The following is a 19163-nucleotide window of genomic DNA, read 5'->3' as shown; positions in this document are numbered from 1 at the left end:
ATATTCTTTCATTTTAAAATAGGGGGAAAAAATATAGCCCTCTCAAAACATCTATGTTCATATTTTCTATTTTCTACACCATGTTATTATCAAAAATCATTCTTTGAAATTTCATAGGTTTTGGTGGCAATTTGTGTAACATCCTCCAAACAAAACATTAACCGGTCACCAATCCTTGAATTACTCCGACCTGAGTACTTCCATCAGTTCTACTTTATAAAAGATCAATTTTGGGTCATAAAACTAATAGATAAAGATGAGCAGCCTGTTCCCAGAGCCGAAATATCTACATCGGTACAAACCTTTTATGCATTACGCCATCATTTGATGTATATTTCGGCTACCAAAAAAGGACGATTATCGTTTTCCCTACCATAATCAACACGCAAAGCAAAGCAAAACATAAACAAGAAATAAAGGCATCAGGCACGATTTTAAAGAACACGAAAAACATTAGATCCCAACAACATATGTTTTAAAGTTCCGTTTTTTATTGTTTTTTTCATCCCCTATCATCTTATTGTTTGTTCATGTTTTCCTTCACCACTAAAGAGAAGGAGAAGAAACAAACTGTCTGGGGAAAGTGAACAACTCTTTTTCTTCAAAAGGCGAAGCCCAATCCCGGGACCCACCCGCAGACGCTTCAGAGCCCACCGCACCTACCCCATCCGAATGCAAACCAATCGAAAGCCCATTATTCCCGTTCGATAGACCACCCGTTGGCGGTCTCGTGGCAGCTTTACCCCCGCCCCACCCTGGACCCATCCACAACCCGATGGGCCTTGATGGGCTGTTAGATGGAAGAGGAAGCCGGTCTAAACTCCAGTCTATGTTTGTATAATCGAACTGCAATGACTCACACGCGTTCCAGTCTACTGGAGATGATGGGCCCGACGACCCGTTTGAGCCTAGTCCGGAAAAAAGCCCAAGAGAAGAAGCAGCTGCTAGGGTTGGAGTAGCGGCGGTGGTCCCCACTGTCCTGTTCCACATGTCACTGTTGTTGTAATGGCTCGTGGAACCCGTTTGACCAGTTTGACTATAATGATCAAACAGGCCACTGCTTGATGCATACTTATGCTGTTGTTGCTGATAATGGAGTTTGTCAAACAGTTGGGTATTATTAACTGACCCCCCAAATCCTGAACTGATAAAGCTTCTTGTGGTGGTGGGCCCATGTGAAAACCCGTTTGAATTCATATTCATCACCGGATCAACAATATTTGGATGCCAATCAGATGCTGACGAGGATGAGGTTACATTTACGGGTGTGTTTTTCGATTTGGGTCGCTGCATCATAATAACAGGTTCCCGTACCGACCCTAACTGAATATTCTTTAAATCAGTTGCAATATTTGCATATTGGGGCTCGGTTTTAGCTGTTGCTGATACCGCCTGTAATGGAGAAGCTAAAGAATATGAAACCGAAGGGTTTGAATTTGGCCCACTTATGGTCATGGGCCACTGCTTCTCTACAGATGGAGTACCAACATGTTGCTGTTTGGTCCAATCAGAATTCGGTGGAATCTTTTTTAGCAACTGTAAGCTTTTGATCCCGGGGTCTGTTGATGTGGGTCCCGCTGTAGCAACCGATTTTGTGTAGTTATAATTTAAATCTTTTTCATCAGGCTTCTGGTGTATAGGTATAGCTTTTGAAATCGTTCTTGAGGTCGATGAAACCTTAGTTTCCTCAAGCTTTGCCGCCACGGTAGCGGCAGGCGGTTGTTCCTGTTTCTGAACTTTCAAGGTTTCAGCTGCCTGATCAAGATCACCTTCACAAGCAACAATAGCGCGTTCCACCTCTTGTTTTGAACATTTAAACTTTATTTCCATTTCAGCAATTTGAACAAGTTCTTCTGATATGTCAATTTTCAAATTACCGCCACTGTCAATGTTATTATGCCCCTGCTGGTTGTTTGAATCGTCGCCGCCTTCAAATAACCATGCAACTGATTGTTCGACTTTACCTTCGTTTAAAATAAGGGCCATTGTTGCACGTTCTGAAGAGAATCCCATTGCCACAAGCTGTTGAGCAAGTGATTCTAGCTTTCTTGACATTAAATAACCGCTGCATCTTTCATGAAGTTCTTGAGCCCGTCTTTCCTTTTGGCGTTGATGTTTTTTCTCATTTTTTTGACGAATTTTTTCGCGCTTATCATTATCGACCCCAGGAATTGTGTCGTGGCGGTTGGATGTTTGAGATACTTTGTCCTTGTGATCTTCAGATTCACCAGACCAGCTCCCATTGTTGGATATTGAATCATATTCAACTCCCATAACAGAGTTGTTCCCGTTATGGTCCTCTGTATCATCAATATTACGAGAACGGCCGTTTATGTGAATAGGTGAAACAGTAAACACAGGTGTAGTGTCAAGTGTATGAAAAGTTCCTAAAAGTGGATTGTAACCGCTACCAGGGGCGCCTGCATTAGCATTGGATGTGGGTTTGGTTGACTTTTGTGGGTCCTTGACAGCAGCCCGTTTGTCCTTTGACTTTGACTTGGATGCAGGAGACATTTTAAGTTCCAGCTTTCTATAATATTAAAAACTTTGTTTGTCAGATAACCATAAAAAGTAAACATTTAATAAACACAAAATTAAAAAAAACTGACTTATTTAGCATAGTGTAAATGATGTAATAGTAGAAGGCCAGGCACATAGAGAAAGATATAAACCAAAAAGACTCATTAAGGCATATCATGCAACATAATAATGTAACTATAAGTTATAAAAAAATTGTAAACTTCGGCCTTGTTTGTTTTTGCCTCTTTTCTCTGAATAGAGGAAAACGTCTGATTCGGTCAGACGTAATCAGACGTGGGGCTGTTTGTTTTTTTTCTGGCATTAAGAGGTTCAGCGTCTTAATAGCATCTGAACCAGTAAGAGCTTTTAGTGGATCTAAAAACCTCTTAACCCAAAAAAAACATACGTTTGTCTCCGGCCTCCATTAACTTCTAACCCGGAGACTAGGCTCCATCTCCGACGACTAGAGGTTCGTCTCTAGCCTCCACCTCTTAATGATTCAAATTTCAGACATTTGAACCACCTCTTAACATTCAGATGTGGTATTCAGATTCAAACTTAAATCTCTAAAAAAAACAAACGGGGCCTTCCTTGTATTTCAGTCTTTTTTAACTGCCAGTCCGAATAGGCAGGTGCTCTTCTTATGGTTATACTGTTATACTACCAATGAGCTTTAATGATAATTTCCATCATTGTACAAAGTTGCAACTCTCAAATCAATATCTCTTTGACCATATGGGTTACTCAAAACATGCATATATGCTAGGATCACATGATTTCTGACAGTGCATATTATTTGGCCAACAGTTGTACCTATGCATGTAAGCTGTTCATGTATTATAATAGAATGAACAAATCTGCAGTGAAACACAGATGTTACACAAAAAGTCATTTGATGAGTAGGCAGAACAAAAAAAGGAACTGGTAATCTGGTACAGACAGTTTTCAGCCAAAGAGAGCGCTAGTTTAGAAAATGACTAACAATTACATATATATCTTACTAATTGATAGACAGATACACAACTGAGGAACCTTTTAAAATTGCAAAAGGAGGAATATAGATTCCTAGTTGAATAACAGAATGGAGCTTGGCTGAGCAAGTTTTGAAATATCAGTGTTTAAGTCATCTTACATATGATAGCTTTGTGAAGGTTGTTAAAGCCCAAAAGTTGTGAGTAAATAAAAAAACATCAATTGCAATAAAGCAGGTCAGAAGCCCTAAAACGTATTCAATGAACAAAACGACAAGTAATCAAATTAATGCTCATAAAGGAAGGCGGTCATACTAACTTGCTAATACACGCAAGAAACACAACTTTCCAATTCCATGATCCAAAGATAGAACAATAATAAAACCACCAACACCTAAATTCATCCTTTTCTAAATGGCACACATATTGTAAGCTAGTAACAACTAACAACACTTTAAATTGTCATGTCTAACAATTACATATATGTATTATGAATGGATAGACAAATACATATCAAGAAAAAGACATGATACATTTATATACACCAATGAGGAGCCTTTTTGACTGATTCGTGGTTTAATAATAGAAAGTTTGACAGCCTGAAAAGATTGTGTAACAAGTCATCTTACATGTGATGTTAAACTAGCTTTAAGAAGGTTGTTGGAGCCCAAAACATTGAAGAAAATAAAATAACAGTAATTGGAATAAAGCAAGTTTTGAAAGATGAGTGTTCAAGTCGATGTTAGATTAGCTTTGTGAAGGTAGTTAGAGCCCAAAAAGTTGAAGAACAATTGCAATAATAAAGCAGGTCAGTAGCCCTAAAACCTTTAAAAGATACAACAACATTGAATACTAATTAAAAGAAGAAAACGACAAGTAGTCATATTAATGCTCCAGGGTCAAAACGTCATACTAATACACGCAAGAACCACAACAAATATTCCATGATGATCCAAAGATGGAACAATAGCAAAAACAAACCCTAAAACTTAACGCGTCCAGATATTGACATTGAAAACTTAGTAGCTATAAATTTCTGAATGTTAGTCAACATTTTGTTTCTAAACGAGAACGCTATTGAAGCCCTAAAACGTTGAAAGTTACAATGGTATCGACTGATTACTAATCAAAAGGTCATACCAGAAACACAACATTCCATGATAGAACAATAATGAAACTAGCAATTACAATACGATCGAGATCGACCTAACGCAAGTAGCCATAATGAATTTGATTAATAACAATAAGTAATTTGACGGTTAGGTTTTTGCTGCAAATTTCAACATCTTATTTTAGGTTAAACACAAATTCAATATCACCATCTAAAGAAAGCAAATCGAATATGTATATGAATATTACAGAATTGAGCGATGAAACACAAACATATCTATCTTCCAAATGAATACAGAAATGAATGGATTGACTTACTTAACAGATAGCAAGCGTTAGGGTTGAATGATCTGATCTGATGTGACGAATTGGAATTGTTAGGGTTTTTGATTGATTGAATTGAATTGAATTGAATCGATTAGGTTTTTGCAACTTCTTGGAACGTAGTTTCCGTCAATGCCTTGTTTTCCTTCTTTTCTTTCTCTCTCTCTCTCTCTCTCTTCGGAACCACAACTTTCTACTTTCTACCGGATTTGGATTATCACCCGGATCCATACCCGGATTCACTTTAGCTGACACAATCCCAAACACGGGTGGCACCTTTCCTTTCCTTTCCTTTCCTTTGCTTTTAACATGTTGACGTCGGTATCTGATGTGCATACAATTATATATAAGAAAAGTTGCGTCCAATACACTCCCACGCCGTGCATAAGCCAACGGCTTGCCATTTGAAATCTATGGAAGTACAACCTCTACCAACTGCTTAGGAGAAAGGGTGTACAACATCTATCAACTGTTGTTTCTAAAAGCTTTTTTAAAACTTTAAATGATCCAGATTTAAAGTAGAGGACTTTGAAAGATCAAGATTATCAATATAATATATATGATTTTTGCAAGTACTTTATGAAGTTATATGAACTTAGACAACTTCTATGAAAATTATCAAGGAAGTTAATTTGTTTTCTATGATTCCTTTTTTTATGAAAACTTCAATAGAGTTTATCTTTAGTATTTTTGTTAGATTTTTCATTTTTCAAAACGTTTGCATTATACATATAATGTATTGATTGTACTTGTTTGATCTTGATTCGCTCTTTGTAGCATGTATTTTATCATGTGCGATCTTCAAAACTGTAATGGACCTTCACAATTTGTCAACTGCATTTGTCCATTGTATGGTATCTTCAGTCTTTATATTTATTTTCAAATCTTCACATTGTATTTGGTTTAGAGGTGTACAAAAAAACTCGTTCCGGACCCGATCCTACCCGCGGGTATGGACCGGGCTTTGGGTTCCCCGAAACTGTACCCGGAACCGGAACCGACCTGGTGGAACCAATTCTGCCAATACTCGGTCAAAACCGGCCCTACTCAAAACCCGAAAAAAACCTGGTCAAATACCCGGATAACTCCAAAACCGGTTTCTACCTGAACCCGGTTTTGACTTTTGTTGACCATACCCGATTCCGGTTCTTAGAAACTTTTTATATTTGTGCACCTCTAGACTAGTTTGGTTTTCCATTCATACTTGTGATCTTGAGTTTTCATTTAGTAGAAAGCTTTATGTGTGCATAATGACATAAACTTATTAAATTATCATATTTGACAACCTCAAACATGTGATACAGAGTAATTTTAGTGGTACATGAATCATATTTCTATTGTACACCGGACCATTTAGATAATTTTCAACAAATCAAGCTTGTAAAAAACAACGCAAATAATCAAAAAGAAACTAACAAAGCTTATTGTCAAATCTCAGATTCATTAATCTATAGTGCAACTCCATCAAAACCTAAAAGTAATAAAACAATTAAAACATCATTTTCACCAACACAAAAACCAAGTTTTACATCCATAATATCATTTTAAGTAGACTTTTGTTCCTCGCCCGGAAATAGTACGCTTCGAGTCAACTTCAGAAGAAAAAAGGTCAGTTTAAACGAGCATTTGACCAGGTCAAGCCGAGCCACACTCCTTTCACTTAAAGAACAGTCTACAGGCTCCTGTAATCTATGACAGTAACCTCATCCTCAGGAGCATCAAGGTCTTGATAGCTGCACATTAATTTATTAGCAAATGTATTTTTCTAAGTAAAGTTTTGTAGTCATATTTAATACATCAATTAAAAAAACTAGAAAAAAATGCACAGATGATCCCTGTGGTTTGACTATATTAAAGTTTGGTCCCCAGACTTTGAAAATTTCAAACTTAGTCCAAACATTTCTGAGATCGTTGCACATTTAGTCCCTACCGATAATCCAACTGGTTTATAACGAAAAAGTAATGTCATATGAGGGTAATTGTGTCTTGCAAATTTGGGACCCTAAAAAATACTTAGAACTTCTAATGTCGACTTCATCACCTTAGATCAGTGCAAAATCGAAGATTTGGTGTGTAATCGAAGGTGACAAAGTCGACGTGAGAAGTTCTGAAGTACTTAAGATTAAAAACTTCAAAAGACAAAATTACTCTCACATTAATGGCACATGACATCACTTTTTCGTTAATAAGATTAAACGTGCAACCCTCCCAAATGTTTGGACTAAGTTCGCAATTTTCAAAAAACCGAGAACCAAACTTGCAATACGATCAAACCACAAGAACCATTTGTGCAATTTTCTCTAAAAATTATCATATAAACAAATATGTAATATTATATAGCAATAAACAGAACTTGCCTTCGTAAGCGACGAGGATCCTGTCTGAACGATGGAGGTAGAGCAATTATTGGAGCAGGTCCACCCATCTGAGGCCCACTTCGCCCATTTCTACCACCGCCTTCATAAGGTGCGGGCCCGCCTTGATCTCGCAGCATCCGCATTGCAACTTCAGGGGGAGCAGGGACAAAAGGTCCCAATGGGCTGCAAATTTACAATTGTATAAAACATGTTTCAAGACAACAAACAAAAAAATAAAATGGAAAATAAATAGTAACCACATAGCCGAATGGTGAGTGGACTCACCCGGCACCAGGTACGGGCATCAATACTGGGGGTGGAGGAATGTCGGAAGGGAATGGTGCATGAAGGCCTTGACCACCAAAAGAGTCAAACATTTGTTCATCATCACCGGCATCATTCTCGGGATTCTCGCCCCTGTCGAATCTTTCACCACCATTGTTTCTGCCATCAAATTCTTTGCGGTTATCTTTCAATCGGGCACCAATACCAGGCCTGTGCCTTTGGGGTCTATCCCTCTGTGAAGAGATTCAGGAGTTTTATCAGTGATACGAAAAACGCAAAAATTTATGATGTTTAATGATCATGTTAATATAAAAATTTGACAAAGGTTGGAAGTGTGATGCAGTGTACATGGAATTATAAGATATTACAACTATCAAATAAATGATGTAAGAATAGCCACCAACTAAGGGCAAACATCAGGGAATGGATACTAATTTAACACTTTTACCTGATATTTTGCAATCAGATTTTAATTAGGCGTAAATAGAAACCAGCTAACTTTTTATCACCAGTTATTGCAACCAAGTTACATTTCTTACCAGTCTAAACAGTAGCAAATCATTGTTTGGTAAGTTTCCAAAAAATTTCAAACGTGACATTTTATTGTCATTTTAGTGTATAAGTATAGGCAATGTGACATATAATATTTATGTCTAATTCAGAATATATATATATATATGTGTGTGTGTACATATATACATATACATCCAATATTCCAGTTTACAGACTTGTAGATAAATTTATTATGGTATTTTAACATGAGCATTTTTTACAAATGTGGCGACTGGCGAGTGGCATAGCACCAACCACCGTCACATCAGAAATTTACAGGTAAAATCAGTTAACGAGGTTGATGGCTAAAATCGATTATAACTTTGGCTTCTATTTTGCGCATGCTTTAAAATTGGTTGCTAAAATAATGAAAAAGTGTAACCTTTGTTTCTAAATATGCAGTTTGCCCTAATTACTAATGGTCTTCTGTAACCACAAAGGATGATATGGTTAACATCACATTGAACTTTTCAACTGCAGCATATCACAGAAGAATAGTTTTCACCAACTTTAATGTAATTACACCGAGAGAAAGCCACGAGAACAGAGACAGTAATCAATTATTTTAACCAGCTTGAAATATCCAATAATTTAGTTATGCGAGGTTTACCTGTAAAGACGGCTGCATAATAGGTATCCCACCAGGTGCATCTTCATCACTGTAAATATCAAACAATTTAAGTTTTCATCACCATTTCCAAAATTATGTGCAAACGAAAAGAAAGCTCATAAACTGATGGACTTACTTCATATAATTTTGTATATAAATATCTTCACGAACTTTAGCAGTCGCCTCCACTGAAAGTTCAGGGTGTTTCAGCTTCAGATGTTTATGAACAAACTCAGCAGCATGAAATAGCTTTGTACAACCCTTGGCCCCACACCCGTATTTCCACCCGTACTTTTCATCACGAATCTTTCTAACATACGGATCCAAAGACTCAGCCGCAGCAGCATCAATCTTTTCCTTTGCAGTCATAATCTCCAATGGATCTTGACCCTTCAATCTTTCCTGCCAACGTGTATCTAACTTCTTTTCCCACTCACTCCCATTAATTTTCACATCAGTGTTTTTAGATTCTGGTCTCACATGACGGAAGCCCTTCGGTTCACTTTTCTCAGACATTCCATAATAATCTAGCCCATGAATCCTCCAGAGGTAAGTGATGAGCGTATCAAGTAACTCAACACCTTCAAGACCTTTGACTGAGGTTGACCCACGTATAATTACAACTGGACCACTGGACCCACCATGAGACTTGTCTCTGTGTGTTCTATCATTATCAGCTTTAGATAAAATGATATCCTCTATGCCTTTTTCAAGGTCAAGCTTCTTAACAAGTGCTTGTGTTTGTTCAATGTCAGATTGAATCCGCCTGTGTTCAGAACTGATTGGGTGTGCTTTTGGTGCCGCTGAATATGGGTCGGTTTCTTTTGGGCCCCGACGTCTATTTTTGCCACCAAAATCTGATTCGTCTTCAGAATTGGGATTACTTGTTTGCCCTGACTTCCTTGAAGATGAATTAGTAACACCGGGTCCTCTGTTTCATGTTAAAGGATGTTTTAGTGGTTAATTTTGTAAAGTGTAAAATAGACATTGTGTAAAGAGATATCAAAGAGGTGTCTCTTACAAATCTAATGACCCATTTTGCAGGTCAAGCAAAAATTCCTTAGCAAGCTTCCGTGCGGTTTCATTTCTCCTATAAAAAAAGGAATAAAAAATAACAAAAGAGAGATATCAATATATACAGATAGCAAGCCCTGTAAACGAATCGAACGTTCAGTAAACAGTTCTTGAACCGTTCGGGCGGAAATTCATTGACGAACTAAAAAAGTTCGTTTGGTTAAACAAGTCCCATTCATTCATTTACGTTCGTGAACATTAGTTTATGTTCGTTCGTTAGTTTACATCTGTTTGAATTCATTCGTTTACGTACATAAATATATTCATTGAAAATCTTTTGATTCATTACAACTTAGTCTACTTTTATGTGTGAACCCTCGGGTGGGCAAAAGTAAAATTGCACTAATTTTGACGTTATTTTACTAATCTCGTGAAAATAACGTTAAAAGTGGCGGAAGGTTAATCAGGCATCATGTGGTGGCGTTGATAGCCAAAAGACAAGGGTACATGCACCAATCAGCTGGTGTCCCGATGATTTAGTGCTATGTGCCTTATGTCCAAGGCTTGATGCAAAACTACTATCGAGCTGGGGGTCTCACCGGAAGCAGCCTCTCTATCCCTATGGGGTAGAGGTAAGGCTGTCTACATCTTACCCTCCTCAGACCCTACCATAGCTTTGCTATTGGTGGGATATATTGAGTACGATGATGATGATGATGACAACGTAGTCTACTTTTAATTAATTTTCAGACCCCGCACATTTTTCTTCACATTAATTTTAACTGGTTTTAGCTCATCTATGCCCATTCATCTATGTTCAATTATGTTCGTCCTTTTACATTCGTTATACTGTTAGCAAACAAACATAAAAGAGCACAAGCATGTTCATTTTCTTAATGAACGAACACAAACAAGAAAACCCTGCTCGTTTAACTGTTTTGTGTTCAATCGTTGTTCTGTTAAAGTTAAAACAAACGAACGCACACAAACATGCTCCGTTCCGAGTTCGTTCAATTTATTTACAAGCCTAGCAAGATGCGAATTAGCTGGTCAAAACAGGTTCAAGTTGACACTAGTGATTTTTGCGTGGGTTAAAACTTAAAAGAAGCCAGGTCAGGTTAGATTGACCCGCAAACACTTTTTCGTCATTCTTTAAAAAGTAACTATTATGTCAACTATTACAAAAACATTATAGTGGCAATGATAATGTAAACCCTTTTAATTTTATTTTTTTGTAAGACACTAAAAACAGACTTTGAGCTGACCCATTCCCCTTTTAGCTAAACATTTTACTTGACTCCATTTGAGATAGAGCACAACTTAAACCAATCCATTTACAAAAATAACCAACTGATTAATGAGTATAAGATCCTGTTTAATTGTAAGAACAAACTTCTTCCACAGAATACAAAAAAAGGCACACCTTTCAATAACAGCAAGGAGATTTGTGGGGTGATATTTATCCTTCAACCTATATACGAAAACAAGAATTAGAAGAGAAAAACTATAATCAACAAAAGTAAACACAGAAAGTGCAAAAAAGTACCAATCTTCGCCTTTATGGGCATCAAAATAAGCTCGCTTCTGAGTTGATATATATTCTGACTTGTATTCTTGATACCTGTGAAGCAAAAAGGATTAAAAAAACAACACACTAGAATGCAAAAAGGCAAAACGAACATTTAGTAAAGTATCCTTAATAAACCTTCGTTCAGCTTCTGATGGCAGAACATCATCTTCAAGCTCCTGAATAAACTGCTTATAAGACATCAACCCTTCTCTGAAATTTCAATATAACAGATCAAATTCACATGTAAATAGCAAAAATGCAATTCATGCATGAGATTATTTTGGTCAAAGCCACATAAAGAACAGCATTGTAGCGGCCAAAACTTATAGAACGCATCCATAATAGCTTGACAAAATGCTCACCTATGTGTAGTTGGATGATCATTGTAGTTTCCACGAGCTGATTCCCAATCTACAAAAGCAAATGGAAGCTTACAAAACTTTACATAAACAGGAAAAATCTGAAATTATTGTATGGTTTCTTGATTTGAAATTAAATTGTCTACATAGGTAAATGATGAGTGTGTTCAAGATTGCTTATTAAAACTGGTTTTCTATTATAAAACACCGAAATACTTAATGTAGCCTACTGTATTCATTAATACCATTTGACATTAGTATCTACTGTTTAACACAACCAACAGCTTTTAGAACAAACAATATATTTGCCAATGGAAACTTTCAACTTACTTTGAGCTTCAACAACTTTCAAAAGGTTGTAGATAGAAGAAATTGATGCTTACCAGATTGACCGCCTTGGTACCCACGGCCACCATACCTACCACGAGGCCTGTCATCAGGATAGCCAGGCCTGCCACCCATTTCACGATCATAGCCACCAGGATAATCATATCCAAACCTGTATCAACAATAAACAGCATTACGAGAACGAAAAAAAATGCTACAGTCTTCTTTTAGCAAAAAGCTGTTACATAAACAAAAGCATAGACTTAGACTATATGTTAATTTTACCATACAAGCACTATACCGATAACTTCTTATTCTTATTTCCAATCCCCAATTAGTTTATGTTACGCTAACTACCAAGAAGACTGATTTTGTTGATAAACCACACAAACAACAGATTCAAAATAATACAATGGAAAATGACGTGTTCTTATGCTATGCAAGAGACTCAAAGTCATTACAATAACACAATGAACAGCAAAAAGTGAAGATAATATCAATGCCCTAATGCCTAATAGTCAAAGGATTAAAAACCACAAAAGATTAAAATGCACACAATTCATGGAAAAAAAGATGCCTGCATGCAGAAAGATAACTCAGCATCTGTATACAAATTAAAAATACATTTTAGTCCTAAGTTTGATGCTAAATGGATTCTAGGGCTAGAGCTCAAGACAACGGTGACAGGAGGGAGGACACTTATAGATCCATTTCTAAGCCTAGCAAAAGCATGGTCAACAGCAAATATAAAACAAGTAATTTCCCATAAATAGATCACTAGTATAACAAGTAATTTATATAGGTTTCAGTTTTGTTTAGAATAATAGCTGAATAAGGGATGCCTCAAGCCCTTACAACATTTCTCCACCAGAAAAGACACAATTTACCTATGTTCTTCTCAGTTCATCTCATGTTTAGCCACTTTCTAAGAGCTTAAAGCTAAACGTTAAAATTTAAACTTGCTTCACCAAGTATATATGTATTTGTGTGTGTTTATTATCAGCATAACCAGCTTGACATGCAGAAAATTTCTACAAGAAGCATGTTAACTGCATATTTTTTTCAAACTTCCTACAAAAAATTGCTTAGGCCTATAATCATATAGTGTATTTCCCAAATAGTTGGTTATTACATATTGCAAACCTTTTATATATTTTCAGATGTTAACTGTCAACCTGTCATACGTTGCAAAATCTGCAGATTCTAGTCCTCCCAAAATCAAGCCACAATCAAGAAAACATTACTAAAATCATCCTACTTTGATATTATACAGCCAATTGCCAATTTTTAAACATTTCAATTGCACCTACATTAACTTGTCCTCCCAAAATTAAGCACCTACACGACTACAATATAAGCCTGTGTAGAGGGGTCCCAAACAGGTGTGTAATTACATAATCTAAAAAACAAAATAAAAAATTACTCTCTTGAAATCAATGATTTAACCTACCAAGAATTGAAACAGTATTTTATCACAAGAAATGGAGGCACATAGACACTTCTCTTTCCAAAATTTACATCACTGAGCAAAGATCACAGTATCAGACAAATAATGAAAACCTGTGACAGCAGCAGATGTGTAATATGCTATATCTTAAAGCTATTATTCGAATCTAATATCCGGTGGTTTTAAGCATTTTGTCATTGGTTCTGAATGCAGGCTATCAAATGTGTTACTCGCACACCCCACACTCAAGATTATACTTGCAGCCAGATTCCGTTTAACAAACTCTATTGCAACTTCTGATTTGATTCAAGTCTTGTATACATCATCGGGCCCTCCCCTTCAATTAATACTCCCCCCTTCCAAATTATAAAAGCACTTTCCTATGTGCTAAAGTGACAAGACCAGAAAAGTGCTCATGTAATTTAGAACGGCAGAGTATTACTAATGTCTCAAAATCAATGTTTTTAAACAGCCAGGATATTACTCTTTCTCACAATCCGCTGCATCAAACTGCTGTATCTCTTCAAGTAGAATATCACCAAATTTTGTTTACGAAAGAAAGCAACTGTCAGGTATTGTTTGCAAAGTCTCAATTATTAATCCCAATACATTGCTAGTCCCTACCCCACCGACCGACTAGCGCCTAGCGATTTCTACAACACTGCCCTAGAGAAAGCAGTCTACTAACACAAACACAATAAAATATCACCAAATATTCATTAACTTCCTATTCAACCAACAGATAAGCTGAAATCAGCATCATGTATTCATACACTATCCCAACAGTAACACTTACAATACAACAGATGACATGAAAAGGTAAACAAACAAACAGTTATCTTTCTATCAGGATTTGCAAATACAGAAGTAATGCAGTTCTTCACACCTTCCCAAACCTAATTCAATTTAAACGCCACTCAAATGGTACACAACAATCCAATCCAAATCACAAATTACATATATATATATATATATATATATAATTATTAATTTTGTTTTAAAAATTACAGGCCGAAAACTCTAGCTTCATTTCAGTCACACTAGAGCTGACCCTAAGCATCATGCATTAACATTAACAGTTACAGTACAATAGATAACAAACCTTCTATCACCGTGTCCAAAACCTCCCCCGCGCGGACTCCCTCGGCGCCCTTCATAACCTCCATCCTCCCTCCGCGACCGCTTAAACGGAGGCGGACTCCCACGGCGCTCGCGATACGGAGGCGGAGAGTTAGGACTTCCACGGCGCTTGTAATCCCTATGCGGCGGACTCCCACGGCGCTCGTAATAATCCGAACGCCGATTAGGCGGACGATCAATATCTCTATCTCTGTCTCTATCCCTATCTCTGTCTCTGTCGTCGATTCTTCGTTCTCTGGAGTCACGGTCATGACGGCGTGGTGGTGGTGAAGGTGGTGGAGATGACGATGCGTTAGGGTTTTCGGTTGCGAGTGCGGTTGATTTGTCTTCACCGGAGAGATTAGGATTGCCGTCGACGTCGCCGCCGGCGTCGGGTTTGTGGTCCATTGGTGTGGGAATTGCTTCGGCTTCAGCCATTTGATGATTCAGATGTGAAAAAATATTGGAACCCTAGAAAGGGTAGTGGCTTGTGTGATATACAGACGGACTTCTAATTCTATGTTTGGTGTGTTTTGTTTGAAACCTTTAAAACCGGTTATCGGTTATATTTTACAGTTACTTTTAATTTACTGTTTCGGTTTTCAATAATTTATATTTGATTTTCGATGATAAAAGATTGTTATTAACAGTTTGACTCACATTAACTTAAAAATCGTCAAGATCGTGTCGTGAGCACTCATACGCAAACTGTTAATTTTTAAAAAAAAAACAAAAGCTATAGCAATACCATAATAATAATAATAATAATAGTAATAGTAATAGTAATAATAATCATCATCATAAATATATATAAACAAAACATCTAAAAGCTCTATGTTTACTTTGCACATTCTTTCAAATCACCAGATTGTTTTATTTGTAAACTAGGTTATTAACCCGTGTACGACACGTGTGGAAATATTGAAATTTTCAAACAAACACGTCATTTGAAAGGACAACATAAGTTGTTATGTGTTATTCGGGACGACAACATACTTTAAGTTGTAAATAATATTGGTACGAAAACAAATGATTGTGAAATACAAAGATAAACCCAAATAACATTCAAATTACAATATTTGAAAACATAATCAAAAGTTAAAAATGTAAAATTCATAAGCTACTAAAAAGACTTCACTTTAAACCATATTTATCGTTTATTTGTAACTTTGTCTTCCTTGTTTAATAGAATTTTAACACCACTCTTAGCTCTTGATAAAACTACATAGAGTTTTCTATGTGTAAACACCGGGTCTCCAAGATATATATGTCAACTCTTGCTAGAGATTGACCTTGACTTTTGTTAATGGTCATTGCAAAACAGACTACAAATGGAAACTACCTTCTCTTCAATTTAAACGAAAGTTTCTTATCTGAAGGTGTTAGACCACTACGAATTATATAAGTGCGATAACCAGTATTAGTCCCTGAAATAACTTTTACTTTAACAAAACGCCTACCCAAATTAATTACTCGTAATCTAATTCCGTTACACAAACAGTTCTTCGGATCCATATTCGTGAGTAACATTATTGGCACACCGACTTTAGAACCAATCTATGAGTCTAAATAATTTTGGTGTTTTTTATTTTATTTAGCATGATGTGTTTATAAAAATTTTAGTTCAAATTTAAATATAAAAATATAATTGGTATGATCATACTTAAAAACCAAAAAACTGATTTTTTATATGGACCGCATCTAAATTTATGAATTTTGTTGCTAAGTATGGAAACAATATAAATTGAGTAAACCAAATATAAGTAAAAAATTATGGAGAAATATATTTGCGTCTCTAATTAACATAAATTGATTCGTATACACATCTTAATTAAAACATGTATTTTAATTGGTTTTAAGAATATAAAATAGTATCGGGTACATGAAATTATGTTTCGTATTAAAACATGTATTTTAATAGGATTGCCGTCGACGTCGCCGCCGGCGTCGGGTTTGTGGTCCATTGGTGTGGGAATTGCTTCGGCTTCAGCCATTTGATGATTCAGATGTGAAAAAATATTGGAACCCTAGAAAGGGTAGTGGCTTGTGTGATATATAGACGGACTTCTAATTCTATGTTTGGTGTGTTTCGTTTGAAACCGTTAAAACTGGTTATCGGTTATATTTTACAGTTACTTTTAATTTACTGTTTCGGTTTTCAATAATTTATATTTGATTTTCGATGATAAAAGATTGTTATTAACATTTTGACCCACATTAACTTAAAAATCGTCAAGATCGTGTCGTGAGCACTCATACGCAAACTGTTAATTTTTAAAAAAAAAACAAAAGCTATAGCAATACCATAATAATAATAATAATAGTAATAGTAATAGTAATAATAATCATCATCATAAATATATATAAACAAAACATCTAAAAGCTCTATGTTTACTTTGCACCTTCTTTCAAATCACCAGATTGTTTTATTTGTAAACTAGGTTATTAACCCGTGTACGACACGTGTGGAAATATTGAAATTTTCAAACAAACACGTCATTTGAAAGGACAACATAAGTTGTTATGTGTTATTCGGGACGACAACATACTTTAAGTTGTAAATAATATTGGTACGAAAACAAATGATTGTGAAATACAAAGATAAACCCAAATAACATTCAAATTACAATATTTGAAAACATAATCAAAAGTTAAAAATGTAAAATTCATAAGCTACTAAAAAGACTTCACTTTAAACCATATTTATCGTTTATTTGTAACTTTGTCTTCCTTGTTTAATAGAATTTTAACACCACTCTTAGCTCTTGATAAAACTACATAGAGTTTTCTATGTGTAAACACCGGGTCTCCAAGATATATATGTCAACTCTTGCTAGAGATTGACCTTGACTTTTGTTAATGGTCATTGCAAAACAGACTACAAATGGAAACTACCTTCTCTTCAATTTAAACGAAAGTTTCTTATCTGAAGGTGTTAGACCACTACGAATTATATAAGTGCGATAACCAGTATTAGTCCATGAAATAACTTTTACTTTAACAAAACGCCAACCCAAATTAATTACTCGTAATCTAATTCCGTTACACAAACAGTTCTTCGGATCTATATTCGTGAGTAACATTATTGGCACACCGACTTTAGTACCAATCTATGAGTCTAAATAATTTTGGTGTTTTTTATTTTATTTAGCATGATGTGTTTATAAAAATTTTAGTTCAAATTTAAATATAAAAATATAATTGGTATGATCATACTTAAAAACCAAAAAACTGATTTTTTATATGGACCGCATCTAAATTTATGAATTTTGTTGCTAAGTATGGAAATAATATAAATTGAGTAAACCAAATATAAGTAAAAAATTATGGAGAAATATATTTGCGTCTCTAATTAACATAAATTGATTCGTATACACATCTTAATTAAAACATGTATTTTAATTGGTTTTAAGAATATAAAATAGTATCGGGTACATGAAATTATGTTTCGTATCATTTATAAACAAGAAAATACATAAAAGAAATGTTTAAACATACATTCAATGTTATTAAAAATTTGTTTATCAAAAAGGTATAATATAATTCATAATAGACAAAATGGCAAAACTCGTCCTTTATGTTTTTACGTTTTTTCAGTAGTCATCCATTAACAAACTTAATGATGAAAAACATCCTTTATGTTCAAAAAAACCTTGCGCGGTTTGTCCTTTTCACTAACGAGGGTAAGTTTTTCTCGTTAAATCCAGTCATGTGCACCTCATGTGAGGGCAATTTAGTCATTTTACCCTCTCAGGGGTTATTTGTGTAATTGAGTTAAAATTTTGGTATTTATGTAAATAAAAGTGTTTCTTTTGTAACCATCATCCTCTTCCCCAAATATTCATAACCCGCCATCAACACCACAACCACCTACCACCCATCATCATCATCATTTTCTCAGAAACCCTAGATCTACGGATATCAAATTCCCTTTATACTTGAATTTCATCATCATTTTCATTTTCCAATTCAACAGGCCGTTTACCCTTGTTATTATCATTATTACGCCCACCTCCTCTTTTTCTTACCCCCAGACTGTGAACCCAATTGGGTATTCTTAAACGAGCAGCGAATGGTTCGGAGTAATGAATGGAAGGCGACCGGGTTAAAGAGTGAGATAACTGGAAAGTCTTTGGTTAATAGAAGAGATAAGTAAACTTTTGAGGCCAAGAGGGAGTGGCGGGGTGCACCGGAGTTCATGGCGGCGGTGAGGGGTGGAGAAGTGCGGTGGATAAAGAGAGGTTCTTGACGGAGAGTTCATCGAGTTCGATTGGGTCGTCTTTGTTGAGGGTAGTCTAATATGGTTTGGAGGGCTCATTGTGTGAAGGGTGTGTGGGATTAATAATCTGGCGGTGTTGTTAAGTTACCTATTAGGTGTTCACGAGTCGTCGGAGGAAGGTTGCCGGAGACGTGCCGGAAAAACGAACCGGAGAGAGTGAGAGAGAGAGAGAGCGACCGAGAGGGAGAGAGCCGAGAGACGGAGAGAGAGAGTAGAGAGAGAGCCGAGAGACGGAGGGAGAGCGGAGAGAGAGAAAGAGAGTGAGAGAGCCGAGAGAGATAGAGAGATAGAGAGATAACCACGGCGATACACCGGTGGC

At 36.1% G+C, this 19163-nt stretch overlaps 2 protein-coding genes across 3 annotated transcripts; both read right to left on the bottom strand.

Moving 5' to 3' along the window:
* Positions 1-201: 201 nt before the first annotated feature.
* On the bottom strand, positions 202-5080 carry LOC143597767 (uncharacterized). Of its 2 annotated transcripts, none has more exons than XM_077076173.1 (2): positions 4920-5080; positions 202-2530 (listed from the first exon to the last, which is right to left on the bottom strand). In XM_077076173.1, the coding sequence occupies exon 2, from the start codon at positions 2512-2514 to the stop codon at positions 547-549; it is 1968 nt and encodes a 655-aa protein (XP_076932288.1). In that variant the 5' UTR covers positions 2515-2530; positions 4920-5080; the 3' UTR covers positions 202-546. The 2 variants fall into 2 exon arrangements, with proteins under 2 accessions (XP_076932288.1, XP_076932289.1); XM_077076174.1 differs by having other exon boundaries at positions 202-2519; positions 4927-5054.
* A 1261-nt stretch (positions 5081-6341) lies between these two features.
* On the bottom strand, positions 6342-15003 carry LOC143597766 (serrate RNA effector molecule-like). Its single transcript, XM_077076172.1, has 12 exons — positions 14549-15003; positions 12056-12171; positions 11676-11724; positions 11449-11523; positions 11290-11364; positions 11167-11214; positions 9751-9819; positions 8866-9660; positions 8730-8778; positions 7568-7800; positions 7283-7465; positions 6342-6658 (listed from the first exon to the last, which is right to left on the bottom strand). The coding sequence occupies exons 1-12, from the start codon at positions 15001-15003 to the stop codon at positions 6598-6600; spliced, it is 2208 nt and encodes a 735-aa protein (XP_076932287.1). The 3' UTR covers positions 6342-6597.
* Between the last annotated feature and the right edge of the window lie 4160 nt (positions 15004-19163).

The sequence above is a fragment of the Bidens hawaiensis genome, unplaced genomic scaffold (genome assembly GCF_021521415.1).
Source record: "Bidens hawaiensis isolate Kalapana, Puna unplaced genomic scaffold, B.hawaiensis_p1.1 tig00049020_1, whole genome shotgun sequence".
Classification (NCBI taxonomy): Eukaryota; Viridiplantae; Streptophyta; class Magnoliopsida; order Asterales; family Asteraceae; genus Bidens; species Bidens hawaiensis.
The sequence above is the reverse complement of the archived record's forward strand: the minus strand, read 5'-3'. Positions and strand labels throughout refer to the sequence as shown.